The following is a 17,378-nucleotide window of genomic DNA, read 5'->3' as shown; positions in this document are numbered from 1 at the left end:
AGAAATCCCATCGCAGCCCTCATTGTCTGCCAAACAAATAATTTCTCACAACTTCAGCTGAGCCATGTGTTATTCATATTATTGTGAAGGGAAAGTAGGGCGTGTGATTTTATGACTTGGGAGTGTTTTTAAGGGGTCCTGAAACACTGAGTCATTGTTAACGTTTGTCTGTCTTTGAGCAGTGTCTGTTCTCAGTCTGGCAATAACTATTCAGGAGATGACTCAGGGGGGGTAAACCACACCATAATTCAATATTTGACTAAGTTTATAAGAGCTCTTAGACACGCATGGCTTGTAAGAAACTTGGTGCAGGAGCGTGCATCACCTGCCCTCTTGTGATTGCTATGGAGACCCCAGCACCCATCGGCAGGTGGATGCCCACCTTCCAGAATGAAGTGACCCTAACAGGCAGAAAAATAAGGACGACTTGGTCCAGGTCCCCTTTGTCCCTCTGTGCAGCCCAGCTCCATGACATCACCGTCTGCAATGACTTCCTGACAGCAGCTTGTCCCACCGGCTGCTGCAGGCAAATCCATTCTGCTGGGCTTTACCTGGGAACCGTTCCATGTATAATTAGCGCTTGGGAGACAGGTTTGCTTGCTTGCTTGTTTTGTTGTATTTGCCTCAGGTTAAACCTCCTGGTGTGGTTTAGGGGTGAGACCCGGATGCAAGTGACGGCACAAAGATGTGGCAAAGGAAGGAGACGGGGAGGGACCTCATCGGGCCGTGACTAACCACTGGTCCTGTGGAATGAAGCAAGGGAAAGGATGACAGGCTGCTGAGTCCTCCCGAGAGCCATTCCCACTGCATCGAGGGTAGCTTTGGGGAAGGGAGTTATAATGAGGGTATATTGTTTCTTTGGGGAAGTTCTTGTCTGCAGTCCTGCATGGCACTGGCTTTTATTTTAATGTTGGTGGTCAAGGTAAACCGTTAAGGACAGGAGCACTGGGAAAGGAAGAAGGGAAAATAGCATCAAGACTAGTTACACCGAGAAAGTATCTGCATTTTTGTCTTGTCTACGCTAGGCTTTTATGGGAGATAGGTATGGAAATGTGAAGCAAAGAACCTTCAATTTGCAGGAACTAGAATAAACTTAACATTTCCTGTTGAAGTCCCCATAGGCAACCTGAGCTGTTCTTTACAGCACTTGTGAGTGGAACAGGATTGGCCGTGGGGTTCCCCACGGCCTCTCCTTCTCCATCACTTCCTACCGTGACTGCATCCCTGGGAACCTTCTGACTTTCAACACCTTCAGGCCAGCTGCCAGTGCCTTCCATGAAAGGCTGCTCTCCCCTGTGTTTGTAGATGGTGATTTCCCTGCAGGTGTGAGCAGTACAGTCCCTGCAAGTGTAATTGCACCCTTTCAAGGGATCGGGTCACAATAAACTTCTTGGTGCAAGAACTATACAGATGGCCTCTGCAAGCCTGAAATGTTGAAAGCAGGCTGGAGAACAAGGAAGATCCCCTTCATCTATTCAGCCAGTGCTTCTCTTGTCTCCAACTCTACCATTCAAGGACTTGCTGAAACCTCTGTGCCACATGAAAACACTGATAATGCTTTCAGTGCCGCAGGCCTCTTTCTGTAGGGAAACAGCAAAGCAATACAAGAGGGAAGGCAACAAAACAACATGGACAGGTTTTCAAAGATCCCCAAATAATCCATTTGGTATCTAATTCATGTTGTCAGCTTCACCTAAGTATTCAAGGGGAGGGGAGGGCTTCCTCCCCTTGGCTTAATCATCCCACTACCTACAGAATGTCTGAGGATGGACACAGATAAGCAGAATTAATTGCCTAAATAAGGAGAGAGTCCAGGGTTTGCTACTCCTCTGGTGTGCCAAAGCAGTAAGTACAACTATTTTTCATTTACCCTTCTCAGCTGCTGCTGAGCCATTAGCCTTTATGCTTCACTTGACTGCCAGTAACAGAGGCAGGAGCGAAGGCAGGCAGGCAGCCTAGCTCATCTGACCTCTTATCTTTATTGCTGAGACCTGTCTATTTTCTGAGGTGGTGCCAAATAGTGCGATTTTGGGTTGATCAGTCAAATACTAAGTAGAGAAATGTTTTCCTCTGTCTCTCAGCATTCTTCCTTCTGACTGCCCTTTCGTTGCCTTATGAAAGGGGGAGAGGAGTAAGACTGAAGAATATATAGGCTCCTCTCCGTGTGCTGGTGGGAAGGTAGCAGTACTGCTCAGGTGAGAGGTGGGGACTGCGTGAGCTGGAAACCCCTGGCTGCTTCCTTAATTCTCCAGGAGTTGAAGGTGAGAGATGATGCGGTCTCCCTCTTCTTGCTAGAGCTCTGGGGCAACGGTGCAGCCTTTTTGGTTTCCATGCTCCTGTGGAGACACTGGAGGATGAGGAAAGTGGATGATGGACGTCAAGATGCTGGGTGTACTGGGGTTGCTCACTCGGGGCTCTGGATTTTTTAAATCTCCAGTCCTGGCTACATTTTCTGATCCGCACAACTTTTTTCTGTGCCTGTTCCTGCTCACAGGAGGGTGCAGAACCTCTTTACCTTGTGGTGTCAACATAGTATTGATACAGTCACCTCTGCTGTCTTCCCTGGTTTAATTTGTGTTAACTATCATGTTTGCAACCACAGGGAAAGTGATTATTTTCTAAAACAGGGGGAGGGTGGCTTCTGGCTGTCTTGAAGGAAAACATTCCTCTCTAGGCTGGGACTCAAGGGAAAGGGGCCGACCTGGTTCTCTGGAAAGATGAGCTGGGGCCCTGCTGAATTATTGAGCATGCACCACAGTCATCAGCTTAGAGAGAAAGAGAAGCACCAGCTTAGGTCACAGGTGTGGGATGGAGATTATTAGCGTCAAGAACAGAGGAGTGTAACCAGATCTGCCTCATGCACTTGGTTGGTCTGCTGCCTGGATCAGTGTCACAGCTGCTTGGCACTACGACACAGATGCTCAGCTTGGTTTGGTGGCCCTCTCTGGGGCCACAGACAGTCACAAAAGCCCAACTCCACAGTATCAAATCCCCCCCTCCTTTCAGAGGCAAAACCTCACTCTTAAGGCAGGCCTGGAGGAGCAGCAACCCCAGGTCACACACGTGGAAACTGAGGCGCAGGGTTTCAGTCTAACACTCAAATGTGTTGGCCACGTTTAAATCCCCTTTATTCACCTACATAAACAATAAGCACATTTGCAGAGGACATGATCACCAGCAACTGCAGCAGGAGGTCCACTGGAGCTTACATGTGCACAGCTCTTGTGAAAAAACAGGTTGTCTGATTAGATGACTTAGTTGCCCAAGTATGTGTGTTCACTTCTGAAATTTTGGTCCAGGTTGTATGCCTAAGGCTATAAGGAGAGATAACTAGGTTGAAAATAAGATCTCATCTCCCAGCCATGCCTGAGATCTCTGAGATCCCCCCGCTGTGCACGTCCAATCAAAATGGTGAATGTCCTTCTGTCCCTTTGGCCACCTGAATCTGCTGTGATGCGAGGAAAGGACAGGATGGGGTGCAGCACTGTGAAAAGAGTCATGCAGCTGCTTCTTGTTTGGTGGCAGCTGGCACTTACCAGCACTGGCAGGTGGCTGCTGCACCCGTAGGAGATGCTGCCTCGTTCAAAGGGGACGATATCACTTACCCTGTATGAGGCACCCAATCCTGTGCCTGCAGCAACTTCTACCACGCCCTCACGGAGTGATCTTGCACACAGTCTTTTTGCTTCTTCCTCTTGCTTTAATGATAGAATAAAATAGTTTATTACTGGAAGAGGCCTAGTTTAGCTGTAAACATTTATTTCTGTATTGCCACCTTCTCATTACAAAGAATTCACGACTAAGCTCATAAAAGCCAAAGCAGTATGATGAACATCCTGTAATCTGGCTCATTTTGGCCTACAGCTTTCCTGAGAGGGCCTCTGACATCCCCCTCTGAATGCCTTATTCCGTTGTAGGGTGACACTGATAGAGCAGCACGAGGGCACCAGGGTCTGCTTATTACTTTGTCGATAGAGTGCGGACGGTGAGGTGAGACTGCCTGTGGACCTTTTCAGATGTGGTATCTCAGCGCATCGCTTATGCTCAAGTGAGGTTACAAGTCAACAGCGGCTCAAGCTGCTTGAAGAGCCATCAGGACAGGTTATATTCCTCTTTCCCTCTTCCTCACACTTATCCTGTGACCTCTGGATCCTGTGCTTCATAAATTCAACTACGCTGGCAGAAGATTAACAGGGCAAATCCCATCTTTCTTGTAGAGGTGAACTGAACTGCTCAACAAAGAGCACCAGCGTCAGCACAGGGGTTGGAGGAAGGGGGCAACTTCCCTGTCAGCCCTTCAGCCGCTGCAAATTTTTGGATTGACTCAGGGATGCCAGGTAACTTCTCTTGTAAGTCTGGTCCTCGTTCTCTGTTCTTAATGCCAGCCTGTCTGGAGTTCCTCGGGACCAAAGAAAGTATAGGTTGTTTTCCCCTGTTAAAAAATGTCAGTCCCTGAACACCAAAATAGAGCATTTCTATTTGGAGACAGGAACTTGACACCTGGCAGTGTGTGTCCTTTGGTCCAGAGTTACCTTGTGAAAATCTGCCCATGTTGGGCCAGCATATTAACCTCTGAAAAGTCAATAGTTGTAAACACTTTATAGGATGTTCAATGGGATTTGCAAGGTTTCTAACAGTTAAGAATCTCTGAAGAATCTGCACTAACTGAGTATGCTCTGAGCCTCTCACAACATGGATTTTTCTGGGAAATTTTGGTCTAAATAAGGCAGTTTTAGGAGTGAGATTAGAAGGAGGATACAGCCAAGCAGTGAGGAAAAAATGGGTAAAGCTGCTTAAATTAAATAGCTGACAGCTGTCTTCTGAATAGAAATTTTAGGCTGTCTGAAAAGCAGAGGAGATTATATCAGTTTCAGGTATACTTTAATACTTTATCCCTCACTGATGTAGAAGCAAGTTTCAGGATCAGCATTTTGTGGAATTTTCCGTCAGAAAAGGCTTTTTTTTTTGCTCAAATTCAGGATGAAAAGAAGGGCTGGAATGGCCCTGCCCATTTTTCTATCACCCTGTGTGCAAGATGTTGCTGGCTGGCTGTACCACCATCCCTCTGGGCACAGGAATGTGGCTTTGGCAGGGGGGCTGGGTCCGACTTCCAGAGGAGAACAGCCCCCCTGCAGACTGCCCCATGCTGCCTGGCAGCAGCTGTGAGTGGGAGAAGGGTTGGTTGCTTTTCCTTTGGTTTATCTAGCTCTTGGTCTCCAAACTGGAAGTACCTTGGCTGCCAGGGGCAGCAGAGACTTACTTGCTTTTTCCACGTAAATCATGAGACTGGGGTTGTTGGATCTGCTTCATGATGGAGGGTCTCAGCTGGTTTGTCCGTTTGATAGGGCAGCTCCCTTGGCAGGTCGACGGAGGGCTCTGGGAACAGATGAATAAAGACGTGTGATACAGCATCTAGAGGGCACGCAGGTGTCCCAGTGCCCTGGCACCCGATAAACACAGCCAGCCTGATTTCTGTTCCTCTGAACAGTGCTGCTCGCACGTATCCTTCTAAAATAGGGCAATAATGCTGCAGACCTTTAACCTGTCTTCCAGTAAGAAAGAGATTGTAAACCAAGCAATGATAATATATAGTACGATAGCAGTTTATGACGCTTCAGCAGGTGAACCTGTTTAACATGAATACTTTTCTATGGGAAGGAAATAGTGCTATATCCCTAGACAGGCCTTCCCCTGCAGTGTCATCATGTCAAATACTATACTTTTTGTTTTTAATAAGAGCACAGATATTTTGTTTTATCTCAGAAGTGCCTTGCTCAAATGATCTCAAATTCAGGCCACCGGGATTTCTACAGACATTTTTGAGCAAGCTGGAATAAATTTACAGGTTGTAGAACAATGTAAAACGGGACTGCTGAGTCCAAGTTTGGCTTGCAGTGTCACTAACCTAGTATTCCCACTCTTGTAAAATAGTGGATGTAGCCACCTGACTCCAGACCACTTCTCCTTATCTGTGCTGGGTCCAGTGCTTTAGCTGGAAAATGCCAAATACACCATTTCAATGGGAGCTAAACGCTGTAGCTGCAGGCAGAGTAGTTTACAGAGGCTTGTAGAGCTCGAACACAGCAGGATTCAATGCATTATGTATGGATCAGCCCTCTGGAATTGCACATGCACGTAAGTTATGCCTGTAGGAAAACAGTCATTTAAAACCTCCTTTTTCCTCACCTCTTGGAGCTGACTTGCGTTAAATATTAACAAACTTGGTTCATCAATTCCCTGGTTCACTTGGCTTCTTTTAACAACAGATGTTACTACAACAACTTCTCTGCCTGCCTCCCTGCTCCTGTCAGCACAGCTGATGGTGAAACCCAAGAATCTGCTCCTGTAACTCTGCCTGCAGAGCCTGGCTGCTGCCCCGGCCGTGTGGTCTCCCCCACCTCTCTCCCTGGGATCACCAATGCTGCCCGCCTTTGGCGTCTGTGAGTAGCTTGTGCTGTGAGCCAGTAGTTGCAGAGAGGTGTTGGTTAAAGGAGACAGAGAAAAGGAGTGAGGGAGTTCCTGCTGTCAGAGGAGGAGAAGGAGGAAGCGGTGAGCATGGCCAGCAACTCCAGCGCACTGCCCCGGGTGACTTTCCAGACGCCAGAGAAAACTGGGGAGGAATCATCACACAGGAAACTGGGCAAGTTAACTATAAAGTACAACCGCAAAGACCTACAGCGCTGGCTAGACCTGGAGGAATGGATCAACGCCCAGCTGCAGGAGCTGTACCAATGCCGGGTGAGTAGCTGGGGCAAATCAGCCCCTCACTCGTCAGGTGAACGGGACTAGAGGCCCCGCGTGCTGGGACAGAAGTTTGCTTGCTCTGCCTTACTGGAAGTACCTTCTCACCTTCGGTCTTCGTTAGGTATCTCATTGCCACCTGCTACAGCACTCTCTCTGACTGGTGTGCCTGCAGTCGGCGAAGCTTGCACCAATATAATCCAACTAGGTTTAAACTCTCTGGTCTTGCACCTGCTGGGGGGGTGTAGCTATTGCTCAGCACGAGTGCAGAACCTAGAGAGATGTACAAACCCAGAGTGATTCTTGTTACTGAGCTCCATGTGTGAGTGGCTTTGCTGCAAGCAGTATCTAAGCTAGCTGGGTTAGAGTTATCAGTGTATCCTTGTTCCTTTGGTCACAACAGTGTAGCTATAGCTGCTGTTTGAATGAGACACTCCGGATAATGCCGTATCTGTAGCTGCTGAGTCTGGACACACTACTGGCAGCAGGGAAAAAAAGAAAAAAAAAATACATTCTCAAATGTAGAGATCTTATGCCTTCACCTACACAAATCCCCAGAGCTGTCTTCCTTGCCTGAGATTCCCTTTGCACCAGGAACAGTCCCTCCTAAATTCTTCCTGCCTGTCTGAGAGCTGTCCCACTAAGAAAGATCCAGGAGCGCCGAGGTCCAGCACCTGAATGGTACCAGTCTTTACTTGAGATGTTGCAGGGTACATTTTTTCTTAAGGGTAGTGTGACATTTAAATCAAGTTCCAGCACTGGCTGGATACACTGAAATTTTAACCTGGTAGTATCACTTCTATTCATATTTTGTGCTTAGATGGATGGCACTTACTTACACTGGGAGCTTTCAGAAGGGATAGTGCTTTTCCATGTTTGAGATAATTCCTTTGGAGTGTGGTACAGGAAAAGGTGAAAGGATTTCCCATATTGTACATCATGGTCTTAAACCCATTTAAACAGCTTGACTAAGCGTTTTGCTTTTATCTGTAGGGCAATGGCTGATGCAGTAAGAGAACATAGCTTTCTTGACTCACAAGCCAGTACATCTTCAACAGAAGACATAGATGGGTTTAACAAATTGTGTAAAAGAGCTTATTCATGTCCTGGATGGGGATGGACTAAATGAACTGTCAAGCCCTTTCTGCCCTGTTTTCTGTATTTGCACCCCAGCACAGCGTTAAGCGCATTTTTGAGATACAAGGAAAAAAGAGCTGATGATTGCTTAGAGTCTTCCACTCTGAGCATCAGCAGTTTCAAATTGCAATCAACAGTGGAACTGGACATGTTAGAACAGCCCAGGAAAGGTGATTTTTGTGCTATATGCCATGATGGTACAGAGAAGCTTTTGCCTGCCCAGGCTGATTTTCTGGGCCTGAGAGCCATAGAACGATGTCAACTCCATGGCTGAAGAGCCAAACTTCAGGAACTGTCTCTGAGGCTGTCTTTATTATTGTTGTTGCTGCTGTTGTTTATTATTATTATTATCATCATTATTATCATCATTTTCTGTGTGGCTGCTTCCTATTTGATATTTGTGGGAATGTACCAGGTTCTCATGCCATGTTGGGAGAGAAAAATAGTTTCTGTTCTAATTTATGCTATATGCAAAGAACATGCAGCAGAAAACAAATATGGAGAAAAAGGTCTTTCCTTCTGTCACAAATGCTTGGCTCCTCTGAAAATGAGTACATTACTGCTCCTGGTTTGTTGATTAACATTCTTAGACTTCCCAAACAATTTTATAGCTTGTTTAGTAAAAATGACAAAGGATAAAAGCTCATAATCTCTTCAAGACTTAATTGTGAATTTCCAATTGTTTTCTATAGTTTATGAAATGATAGTAATAATCTTGATAATGCATTATGAAACATTATATAGTGTCCATAGGAGCAGATGTTATCGTTAGACCTAGTCAGACAGGCAAAATTCAGCGTGTTTGCGAAGTGCTAGAGGGGTGGTCCTGGTGAGTGAAAGCTGTTCAAAAGAACAGCGGCAGTGACAGTGTCGCTTGCCAACCATGCCTCCACTGGCGTTTAAGGGACTGTCCCTGGGGTTGATAGCTCAGTTCAGAGAGCCCTTAGCCTGACTGTTGAGATTTGCCAGAGCTAAGCAAGGAGAATGGCTGCTGCTTTGTGTAACAGAACATCATGCCGTTTGGGGAATTACTGCAGTTTTAAAGAGAAGGTTTGGGGGTTTTCTTTTAGATAGATGAGAAGCACTTGGTACCACTAGTAACATGACCCAAGATAAGGCTCCCTGTGTGCTACTCCTACTTGCCCAAATCTACATATGTACACTTGTAAAGGTGTCAGAAAAACAAGCCAGGTTACGTTATCACTTCTGGTTTTCTGCGAATTAGGAGCAGTTTACTGTCACCAGAGTAGCTGCCCAAAGGGGATATTTTTTCCTTACTACAAAATCCCAGCAGGCAAGAGTGAGAAATCCAGCGATGTCCTTACGGGAGCAGATTGCCAGTGGATTGCCTTTGTTAGCATCTCTCCAGCACAACAGATTTCCCGACTTCCTGGTGTATTTGGGCCAACTTAAGAGATTTGCTACCAGGAACTACATAACATGATGCTGTGCCAGGTCAGAGACTGTTAATAGGGTACAACAGGGGGTTACACAGGATCTTTTCAAATAAGTACATGTGCCACAGTAAATTACTTGTAATCCCCCAGGTGTCCAGCAGGTCCTCCTGCTCTCCTCTGTGCATTGTGGCAAGACTATTTAGTTAGCCCTGCTAGTCTGGGCTTCCTTGGATCCATCGGCTTCCATTACATTGTCTCTTTGTCAGCTTCTTCCTTTGCTCCACCTGCCCTTGGCAGTGCAATGGTCCTCAGCATCTTCCAGAAACCCATGTGACAGAGTCAGAATAAACAGCATTGCAGATTCAAATGCCAGGAAAGTTAGTTCAAACATAGCCTCCTGATACAGACAATCTGAATGCTATGCTATTTACTATCATGAGGCTTTTTGCAACAAAACTAAGACTTGGGAGACAATTTTGATTTTCAAGATGATTCCCTGCACGTGGAAGCCAGAACACCATCCATACTAGGACCAGAAAGCCATAGGGAGTTCCTACCCTGTCTCACCCTCCTGGCCTATTTAGCTTCTTAGCCAGAGACAAAGTCAGGCTGGATCAACACCTGTTGTCTAAACAGTCATGTGAAAACTATTACTTTGAAGAAGAAATGCTGTGTGGGTCACAGTACAATATATTTGACTCTTTTATTATTTATTGTTAAGTCAGCTGCATAACAAAGCTGAACAAAGGTTTTCTGTTTCCTCTCTGGCTTGGTATCAAGAGATTGCTCGGAACAAGTTTCTTTTTTCCCCGTAAATATTGCCTTTATTGTTTAATGTTTTACATACACATCCATAAATGTTACCCAGCAATCAGGTACCACGCTGTTTACTCAGTATCCTCATTCTGCTGATTACTATGTTCAAATATCACTAGTGTTGTGTTGTCAAAGACTCATTTTGCAAATACATTGGAAACCACAGCCTGCTTTCCTTACAGTCTTGTAGAGACATGTGGAGCTAAAATGTGTCTGTGATCGAGTTTACAAACGTTTCCAGCTAACACCTCCATACATTACAAGATTATTACTCCAATCACTAAAGCTTGAGGTCTCTCTTACATTAAAGGAGACTATTATATCCCTCTCATGTCTGTAAGAGAAAGCTGCCAAAATATTGTTAGGTCTTTCAAAAGCATAATTGTTTTTCTCTCCATTACTGCAAAAAGCCTTGGCGTAAATACCAACTATGTCAATGTATTTAGCCTAAAAGCCTAAAATCCCCTTGTATTAGTTGAGCCTCTCTAAGATTAAGCCTGCTGGATTTCTGTTTGGTGAACGCTTGTGCACACTCTTCATAGATGAGGGTTGTCCCAGGCTGCCTTACATTTTTTGCACTGCAGCTGGCAACTGCAGTTGCATATTCTTGAAAGGGTTTTCCCATGATGGACGACAATCCCTGAGCTGTGGTATCAAGTGTTGAGGTGGGAAAAGATGAAGAATGTGTACATCAGGATGTGTGGCTGTAGGAGACACCACAGAGGGGCTGGAATCCACGCCCTCTTTACAAGATCCTCCTTATTTTGAGATGATTTATATCTTGACCTCAACTTTGCAGCATAATTTTATTGTAACTAGTTCCTTCTCAGCTGCTCAGTTCTTTAAAGATGGCCTCTAGAGCTCGTAGAAGTTTGAAGGTTTATTAACTGTGTATTTATTTTTTTTTTTAGCTAAGAGAGGAAACAGAGGCAGCAACTCCTGAACCACAAATTGATCTTGAAGATCTCCTGGAGGTCCCTAATGAAGAACAGAAATTAAAACTACAGGTCAGATAGAGGGACTTGGTGACTTTAAGTTAGGGACTCCCTTCATAAAGAGAAGTAGTGGTGTGTGGGGTACAGAATATATGTATACAGTGTTGCATGATGCTTCCCTGTGTCTTAGCCTGTCAAATGTAGTAAGATTACATACCCTTTTTGTAGGGAGGGGAGAACAGGTCAACTCATAAAATACTAAAATGAGTCCTCCTTGGTTTTTAGGAAATCCTCCATGAGTGCTCCAGCCCGACAGAGGTGAGTGAAGCACCATCAATATATATATATGTTATACTGTTCTGTAAGAGTGTGTCTTTGTTGCTGCTTGGCTGAAGCGCCAAGATGTTACTGTACCTAACATGACGCTGCAGATTTGTTTAATTCCCAATGGGAGGTGTTTGCCACTTTATCCTGCTGTGTTAGAAAAATACATGTAAATCTACATGGATGAGCTGAAGGCAGACCAGTGGAGCAAATAAGGAATTACACTTTACAACCAAAGAAAGTTCATTCCATGTTTTGGACATCCTAAGCTGACCAGGCTGAGTTGCTATTTGCTCCTCAGCGTAGAAAAGCCATAGACAGTGATACAGCTCACATAACCGTCTTGCACACTGTTAACTAAAGCATTCTTAGCTTAAACCACTCTAGTGTTACGAGTGACAAGAATGTAGAATGGCCCTCAGATTGGATTGGGCAGATAATTGTTGAGCAGTGGCCACGTAAGTTAAGTTTTACACGTGTTTTTTCTTTTCCCCATGTGAACTTTACAAGTACTGGTTTTGAGTTAGAGAGTTAAAGAAATCCCACAAGCTGTCACAATGTCCAAAGGAGTGGAGCCCAATGCTTTGCTGTGTAGTGCATGTACCACACAGCAATTGCCTTCACTGCACTGCATACCTGTGCAAAATGAGGTCTCCCATCACTGCTTCAGTCACATGCATTGCATGTGAACGTTGTGCTTGGACATCATTCATCAGTCTCCACATCTTGTCAAGCCTATATAGCTGTACAGTGATGAACATACAGAAAATGAGGTGGATGCACGACTATCATTGAAATTAAACTCGGCTGTAGCAACCATTACAGATAGTCTCCTAGCAGGGGTTCAGCAGACAAGGCTGGCAATAGGGAAATAGTTTTCCGAGTGTCTGAATTTCAGATCTTAGGCAAGAACCCCACATTCCCAGAGAGATAACTGAAAAGAGTTTGCTCTTCTTTTTCATGAGCCGTGAAAGTGTCTTGCAGACAGCATGGTACTTGCTAACTGCTGCCCCTTTAGCAAAAATACGTACTTTCACCCTGGTGATCTTGAATCCAGTCCCCTTGAAAGATCACAGCAGCCTATTTGCAGAAAGCAGAGAGAGGAAACAAACTGGTTTCCTCTGAAGGGACTGACGGAAAAGGTATGTATGATCCTAGGCATTGACTTCCAGAGCATGCTGTGGCAGGCAACCTCTGATCACCCAAGTGAGGAAGCTGGGCTTCCACACAGCACAGATGGTAACAAGCTGCAATACTTCCAGTGACCTTGCCTAATTACAAGGACATGTAGCTATCTGTTTGGGTGAAGAAAGGCTGCGCACTCCTTTATGGTGATGTTACTTGTCATGCAGGGGGTAAAGTCTGCACTAGTCACATTGACTTCTGCTTGGAATAACCAGATGGTCCAGTTTAGTTCATAGTACTTGGCTGTGTCAGCAAAGTAGTCGAGGTTTATCTCCTGCCTGCTCTGCCTGTCCTCAACCCCTGCTCCAGGTTATCATTAGTCCTACGGGTGTTTTGCTCCACCTCTTCTCTGCCGGCCACTTCCTTGTAGAATTGGCACAGCTCTAAGATGGTTTGCAATCCACAACATGGAGCTTTACAGGTTCAACAAGAGGGACAGCTTGCTTTGCCCTAGATTGGGAGGGCAGCAGAAGTGGGCAGGAGGTTATGGTGGCAACAGGAAGCAGTGGAACCTAACAGAGGACAACAGCATCCTGAGGTCATCTCAAGGTGGAAAAAGTAGGTAGCTGGGATGAAGAGGGGCAGGCTGGCTCCTGGGGAGAAAGTAAACAAGGCTGCTCCAGAGGGAGACAGGGGAAGGGAAGTAGAGGGGCTTTTAGACCCTTCTCATCCATCAAAAGGTCTCCTTCCCTAAGCTAAGAGATAGGTTTGCTCGATACATGTCAAAATTCTGGTTTCTGCTCAACATGAAGGCGAATGTGGGAATAACGCAAGTGCCATAGTACTCTTTGGGCTGGTGAGCGCTGGAATTAACGTGACAACCTTCTTCAACCAATTCTCATTGTAGGACTTCATTACGGAATTGCTTAGTCGATTGAAAGGTCTCCGGAGAGTCACCAATCCTCAGAAGAAATGACCTTGCCCACATGGAACACCCAGCTTTGGTCACATGGAAACGTGTCTCTTCCCCACAAAAACCAGGATCAGCAACATCACTTCAGAATATGTTTAGGACTTACTGTTATTGAGAAACATCACCAAGTTTGCGAACTTTGTCCCAGTGGTTTGAAGTCTCCACTCCTTCCAGATCTACGCGCACAGCAGGGAGCTAGATTGTACGTTTTCTTGATCCTTAAAGGGCATGTTAACCTGGGGAACAGGACAAGATGTCCTTCCTTTAGTTTCTTCTAGGAATTTCCATGCTGGCTGAGGAGCACTGAATACAATTCTCAGGAGCTCATCAAGACTTCTTTCTTTCCATCCACTGCAAGGAAAATAAGGCATTGGTTATCACTCATTCATCAACATGGAAAATCAGTTACTGTTAAGCTGCACGCTGTTTCAGTCTGGCTGGGACCCAGCTGTTACTGCTGTACCTGACTCTACAGCATTGCACGTACTTTGTAAGTCTTACTAAGCCCTGTTATTCATGAAGGTTGGACAGAAAATATACAGTAGGATGGAAGGAAAATGTTTGAGTGCACCTGGTCTACTTAAGGGGAAGTTAGTGAAACAGCTGCTAAGGCTAATGGAAGAAAGATTGCTTTTCCTTTTTGTGGAATTTAGGACTTAATGATCTAGAAGTGTCTTCTAAAGGAGCAAGGTCTGGGAATGATTTTTCTCATCATTTAAAAGATGTTGGAAAAATGCTTATTTTGTATATTAAAACAGAGAAAAACAGCTGTGCCCTGCTTGCTTTTGCTCTCTTCTTAGACACTAAAGAAAAACTGAAGTGAAAAAACACCCGCTCCCAATTTCCCTGCACGGAGCATCTTGGAGCAAGTCTTTTGCAGACAGGTAGGTCTCACAAATGAGAAGTGAGGTAGGACACATTGTCTTGCTGCACAAACTCTTCTGGCTACAACTAACGTATGGCTGGAAAAATACAGAGGAAACTACATCCAGCCTCTCAGCAAGTCAGTAACTTGACACATGTGGCTAGGAAATAAGACAGCAAAGGGAGGCTGATTGCTTAGGCAGAGTAGACTCTCACATTATATCCTGCGCCTACGCTCTCATGCCTGCCACTCAAACACAAGAGATGAGTTGCTGAGTCATATCCAGCGGGGCTCCTATGTAACAGTATGTTCAAGGCTAGCTTTTGAGTACGTGTTTTGTCAGACAGGGACAGAAGGGGCCAACTCTGGAACAAAAGGGATGTGCAGGTTAGCTAACAAAGACAAACAAGAACTCTTGGGTTGGACCAGTAATATCTTAAATACATTAGTCTTTTCATCTTTATCAGTAACAGGGTGACGACTACTGCCTTTTGCTTCCCTCCTGTTTTCCAGCAGAAGTGTCAGTGAACAAGCCGTGGGCTGTGCACATCTCTGAGAGGACAAAATCCAAGCTGCAGTAACAACTGTGATGTGAGGGCTTGCTTCCCTTCACATGCTGTTCTTGTATGCAACAGCCTCCTGGAAGTTAGCAAGCCATGCAGCTCATACCTTGTCCTAAGGCTGCTCCAAGAGGCTCTACGCCTCACCCACTAGGTTGGAGAAATAGCCTTTCTTTATCAGGTCCATATATATCTATGATAGCCCTAGGGACATGCAATTTTTGGCTTAGTAAGGGGCTAATAGGACATGCCTGCCCTCCTGAAATCTCAAATTTGTAAGTAAAATAACAAAATCCAGAGCTGCGCTGGTTGTAGATCTGGCATTGCTCATGGATTGACAGCTGCTCACTCATATCACACCCCTTGAGAAAGCAGAGCAGCACACTGACAAAGAGCTCTGAGCGCTGTTAAAAACACAGACTAGGTTCAAACAGAAGTTCAGAGGGAAGATCTAGGTGGACAGGCCATGAGCTGAGTGTCCTAAACTAGAGCTATAATTAGCTGCAGCACAGTAATGCATAGGAGTCCAGATTAATTACTTACCCTACCAGGAGGCTTTGTTTTATTCTGCTGAGCTGTGACAGCACAAAGACCCGAGATGCCTCTCCTCTGGCCCAAGACATAGATTTTTCTCCACCTTGGGCATTGTTCTGTATTCCCTCAATATGGAGTGATGCAAACAGAATTTTTGTCTGTGCTTTAAGGCAGATGTTGTTAGAACCCAGGAAAAAGCAGGTTCTAGAAACTCTGCTTGACAGAAGTTGTCTTTGGGCTTACTCTGCAAGTAGCAGAAAAAGAGTAAGCTGCAGCCCGTGATGTGCAGTTGGTTTTGATACATAAGGACATCAGTACCACATGAGAGTGCTTCAAATGAGCACAGTGTGATCATGGGGAACAAAGCCAGATGTGGCCAGTGCTAGATGATTTTTCTCAGCACCATCACTAGCATAAGGCTGTAATGTTTGGTATGCAGATACTGTGTAAGAATGTTTCGGTAAAGGAACTTTGCCCTCTTGATTATACTAAGATAACTCAGAATGTATGAAAGTTCACGTGCTTTTCTAATTGAAGGTTTATGAAGGTGTATAAACTAACCTTTAATGCAATTTTCCCTTAGTTATAATCAACACTTACATTGCATTTAAAAATATTCTGGCTGCTACATTTGGACACATGACCATGTTACAGCACTTGAGACAACATGCATGCTCGTGAACCACAGCAAATGCAAGTTAATGCAGTTTAACTAAGCTGAGACCTCTCTTTGTAAGATAATCTGAGTTCAATCTTGGGTTATCATTATTTTGAATTCTTGTTGGGCTGGAGCCTACATTTGATAGTTCACATACAAAACATTTCGAGGGAAAGAAAATCTTCTTGTGCCCTCATGGCATGCTACAAAGACAGAAGCAAAGAAGCTGATTCTCTGTCTTGAAGATACCAAGCTCTCTTCAATCCTTGAATGGCTATGACCGAAGTTGATCTGGCCTGTCAGGAACTGATTGTTTACCAGTATCTTTACTTGTTTACCAGCACCTTTTCAAAGACAACGACAGGGAGTAAGCAACACAGCTAAAAGTGCACTGCCCACTTAAAGGTCACGCAGCATTCCTCTTTCACAATGACAGATTCAGCTAGGTTTGCCTCCTGCAGACAGGTGATCTAGGTACCCCTTCTACCCCTCCTACATGGAGGTCACTGAGGCAACAGCTACAGTGGGAATGGCTTTTCAGGGGAAAGTGATTGGGCTGCCACTGAAATGGCCAATTACATGCAGAAAGCTCAGCAGCCACAAAAACATCCATTAGTGGGGCAGGGAAAGCATCAGCATCTGTGCGTATGACTGAAGAGACTCTTCCATATATGACTAAGTTCTATTTCAGGTGTTGGGTTGGGTGCATTTCTGGATTCCTTGGGATGACCCCACAGAAACCAATCTGGGAAACTAAATAAACTGCTTCCGGCTGTAACCTGCTCCTTTACTACTGATGTGAACAGGGCAGGGCTTACAAGACACAGGCTGCCTAACTGCACAAAGAGCTCAAAGTTTGGTTGCGGCTGATGAAGCATGTTGCAAGTAGCACTCCAGCTCATACTAAGATATTTAAAAAAAAAAAAAAAAAGCAGCTGTAAAGCAAGAATTAAAATGTCCGCTAACTGCTTGGAAAGGACACAGGCTGAAACCCAAAGGAGTGGATCAGTCTTAGGAGAGATATAAGAACAGGTATTTGCATCTTCTCCTGTACATGCAAAACACAAAGGATTTAACCTAAGACAGAATTGGGCTGTCTTGGTATCAGGCTAATTATCCGGGTCAAATAGCAATGAAAAAATGTCATTCCTACAATAACACTAAACCAGAACACCATTTTGTTTTCATTTTTAAGACTGCAAGCTCCTCAGGGCAGTAACTCTCTACTTAAATTTTGTGTAACACAAGACCCATTGAGAACTCTTGCATCAGAGCAACTCAAGTAGTTTTCCCAAAGAGAGGCACTGGTGAAG

The 17,378-nt window shown here is 45.0% G+C and overlaps 1 protein-coding gene across 1 annotated transcript; it reads left to right on the top strand.

Moving 5' to 3' along the window:
* Positions 1 to 6,462: 6,462 nt before the first annotated feature.
* PPP1R14D (protein phosphatase 1 regulatory inhibitor subunit 14D) lies at positions 6,463 to 14,208 on the top strand. The gene is made up of 4 exons (XM_076344599.1): positions 6,463 to 6,738; positions 11,003 to 11,098; positions 11,312 to 11,344; positions 13,383 to 14,208. The coding sequence occupies exons 1-4, from the start codon at positions 6,556 to 6,558 to the stop codon at positions 13,449 to 13,451; spliced, it is 381 nt and encodes a 126-aa protein (XP_076200714.1). The 5' UTR covers positions 6,463 to 6,555; the 3' UTR covers positions 13,452 to 14,208.
* The last annotated feature ends 3,170 nt before the right edge of the window (positions 14,209 to 17,378 follow it).

The sequence above is a fragment of the Aptenodytes patagonicus genome, chromosome 7 (assembly GCF_965638725.1).
Source record: "Aptenodytes patagonicus chromosome 7, bAptPat1.pri.cur, whole genome shotgun sequence".
Classification (NCBI taxonomy): domain Eukaryota; kingdom Metazoa; phylum Chordata; class Aves; order Sphenisciformes; family Spheniscidae; genus Aptenodytes; species Aptenodytes patagonicus.
The sequence above is the reverse complement of the archived record's forward strand: the minus strand, read 5'-3'. Positions and strand labels throughout refer to the sequence as shown.